The sequence below is a fragment of the Austrofundulus limnaeus genome, unplaced genomic scaffold (assembly GCF_001266775.1).
Source record: "Austrofundulus limnaeus strain Quisiro unplaced genomic scaffold, Austrofundulus_limnaeus-1.0 Scaffold108, whole genome shotgun sequence".
Lineage (NCBI taxonomy): Eukaryota > Metazoa > Chordata > Actinopteri > Cyprinodontiformes > Rivulidae > Austrofundulus > Austrofundulus limnaeus.
The window spans coordinates 508,317-511,144 of NW_013952510.1; the positions used below are offsets into that span (position 1 = coordinate 508,317).

General features: G+C 34.9%; 1 protein-coding gene across 2 annotated transcripts in view; it reads left to right on the forward strand.

Annotated features, from left to right (window-relative positions):
- Positions 1-2,105, forward strand: part of LOC106521407 (sesquipedalian-1) — an 11,237-nt gene extending 9,132 nt beyond the window's left edge. For both annotated transcript variants that reach the window (XM_014013957.1, XM_014013959.1), the window contains one exon: positions 1,145-2,105. In XM_014013957.1, coding sequence (XP_013869411.1) covers positions 1,145-1,548 — 404 coding nt within the window. In that variant the 3' untranslated portion in view covers positions 1,549-2,105. The remainder of the gene's footprint in view (positions 1-1,144) is intronic.
- The last annotated feature ends 723 nt before the right edge of the window (positions 2,106-2,828 follow it).

The following is a 2,828-nucleotide window of genomic DNA, read 5'->3' on the forward strand; positions in this document are numbered from 1 at the left end:
ACCCAGACCTGTGTGCTCCCCCCCCACACACACACACACTTTTAAAATGGTTCTGATGCCCATGTTTATAAGGTAGTCACTGCCTGTATAAGGGCATAAGGAAATGACAAAAGCACAAAGATCTGCAGAAAACTTTCAAGTAAAAAAATATGTAATTTTCCTGGCCACCCCTGTGTGAGTAGCGGTCCCGGTCTGGCCACCCCTGAGAAAAATCTCTGCCTCCGCCACTGCCCACACCAGGCCCAACGTGCACAATGTGACTTACACACACACACACACTGTCCCGCTTTTGACACAGTGACCTTACGAAAAGTAAAAAAAAAAAAAGAAAATAAAAAAATCAACAAATGTTACTGTTAGAAAGCCTGTTGTTATCCTTTTAAAGGGTACCACATTTGTAAGGAACACGCATTTGTGGGATGAGCAGTAGAGCTGAGTATTAGGGTCGTGTCATACATRATTTGCCAAATCTTCTCTGCCAAACAGCTTATTTTGCTGTTGTTATTGACACTTGTTTTAAGCTTCTGGTACCTCCAGCTGCTGCCAATCAGGTTAAGATTTATTGCCAATAAGCATTGTTGCAACAAAAAATATTCTACCAAACACAAATTTCCTTGTTTTCTGTGTTAAGTATATCTATTAGTTTGGGAGCTAACRTAAAAAGCTAAAAGGCTAAAGCCGAGGTGAGCAGCTCTGTTGTCCTCCGTGCACATTCTCCTGTCTGTCAAAGCGCTCTGGTATAAGTTAAAAGGGCTGAACATCAGACRTTGTCCAAAATTAACATTCCAGCTGGATAGAGCTTGCACCGCAGCAGCCGGTATGCTTCATCATTTACCCAGAACAATTTGCACAGTAAATAACATGGCAACGTCCGTGTGATAATATATATTTATATTAATTTACAAAAACCTAACAACCTATAGTTTTTTTGCAGTCCTGTTTTTACAGTTGAAGTAAATGTTTTTCAAATAATGTTGCAATCACTCAGAGTTCCTTTAAAAAATGAAGGTTATGTGTGATTTCAGGTGAGATGTAATGTTAGCATGTTTTGGGGATGAACCTCCACTTGTACCACTTCAAACTTGTAGCAGTGAAATCTATCATGTTTCTGCAATTCCTTACCATGTTTTCTTTTTCTTTCTAGATGCTTTGAATGAATTTTCCAGTAAACCAAGCAAACCCTTCGTGATGCCCAGCTTCCCCACAGCAGCAGACGCGAGCTCTCCGAGCACAGCTGCTTCATATTCAGCTCAGGTTTTAGGAGCCGGAGCCCCTCTGAGCTCCAACCCCGAGCTTCAAGTTCCAAACAGATCAGCTAACAAGAAATCATCCAAAATGTGGCCCCAAAGAACCTCAGACATGGTGCCTGTTGGAACTCTTGCTCAGGGTCTGGGTCTGGGTCTGGGTCTGGGTCTTGTCTCCGAGGACGATTTCATGAAACTACATGAAGAATTCGGAAAGGAAATTAAGGAACTGATTGCTGATTGGTCAAAGAAAAAACACGGTGGTGGATTTGTTCAGGAAGAAAACTTGATTGATTTTGGATGAAAAAATATATATAAAAAATTAAAAGATTTCATATCGGAATATGAAARAGTTGTTTAAATGTTGTGAACTGGAGGACTAATTTAAAGACACATTTCATGTTTTTGTTGCCTTGTTTTTAATTTTATTTTTATGCCATAAATGGATCAATAAATGATCTGTTTTGCTCAAGTTGAGGTGATTTTTAAAGACATTGTAAAAATAACTTTACATGAAATGTTGCCTCAAACATTCATCCTGACAGTTTAGACAGATTTACAAAAAATGATAAATTTGCCACATTTAAATATTAAACTAGAGAAGAAAATTCAGAATGAACACAGTACACAATGACTACTGAAATTTACTGATGAAACTGAACTGTATAAGCAGAACACAAGGTAAAAGGAGGAAAATGCTAACTAAAAGTACAACCCCAATTTCAATGAAGTTGAGGAGTTATGTAAAACAAAAACAGAACTCGATGATTTTTACTGATTTTTGACTTTTGTTGTCCCTGTCCCAGATGTTTTGTGAATATTTACAAAAATATCAATAAAGTTTATATGTTTAAACATTAAGTATCTTGTCTTTGTGGTGTATTTTATTAAAATWTATGTTGATAAGGATTTGCAAATCATGTTTTGTTTATCTTTATGTTTTACACAACACCCCAACTTTATTGGAATTGGGGTTGAAGCAAAATGTTATTTAAAAGGTAAAAGTAGTGATATCCAAATGTCAAAAAATAGCAAAATACAGGTTAAATACCTATAGTAGCATAATACTACAGCTAAATGCTAACTAAAAGCCAAAACAAAAGTAAGTTTCAATTTTTTTTWAAAGATTTGAAGAGATTCTAATACATTTATGCGGGTGAACTATTTATAAATTAAATTTAAAGTTTTTGAAAAGTGTAAATTTACAAAAAAAACATCACAGCACCATTTATATGAATGAAAAAAAAATAGCATATCATGAAATATATCTATACTGTAAATCTATGTTTTGTTTTATATAAAGGCTGCTTAAATATTTAAGAACTTACCTGCAGATCTGTTTAAAAATAAACGCTGCCTAAAAATCTTTAAAAATGTTTAAAGGTGAAACAAATACAGATATGTTAAAGTATGTTACTGATTTAAAAAATATTTCTGACTGCTCTGTTTGTCTAGAAACAAGAGAATTTAAATGAGCTCAATAAATTTAGGTTAATAGTGATAATTTATAGGGTAAAGCGGAGAAAAGTCTGTTAAAATTTGGTTGAGTGTGAAAATGGCTGAGAAAGAGAATTGGTGGTGGTG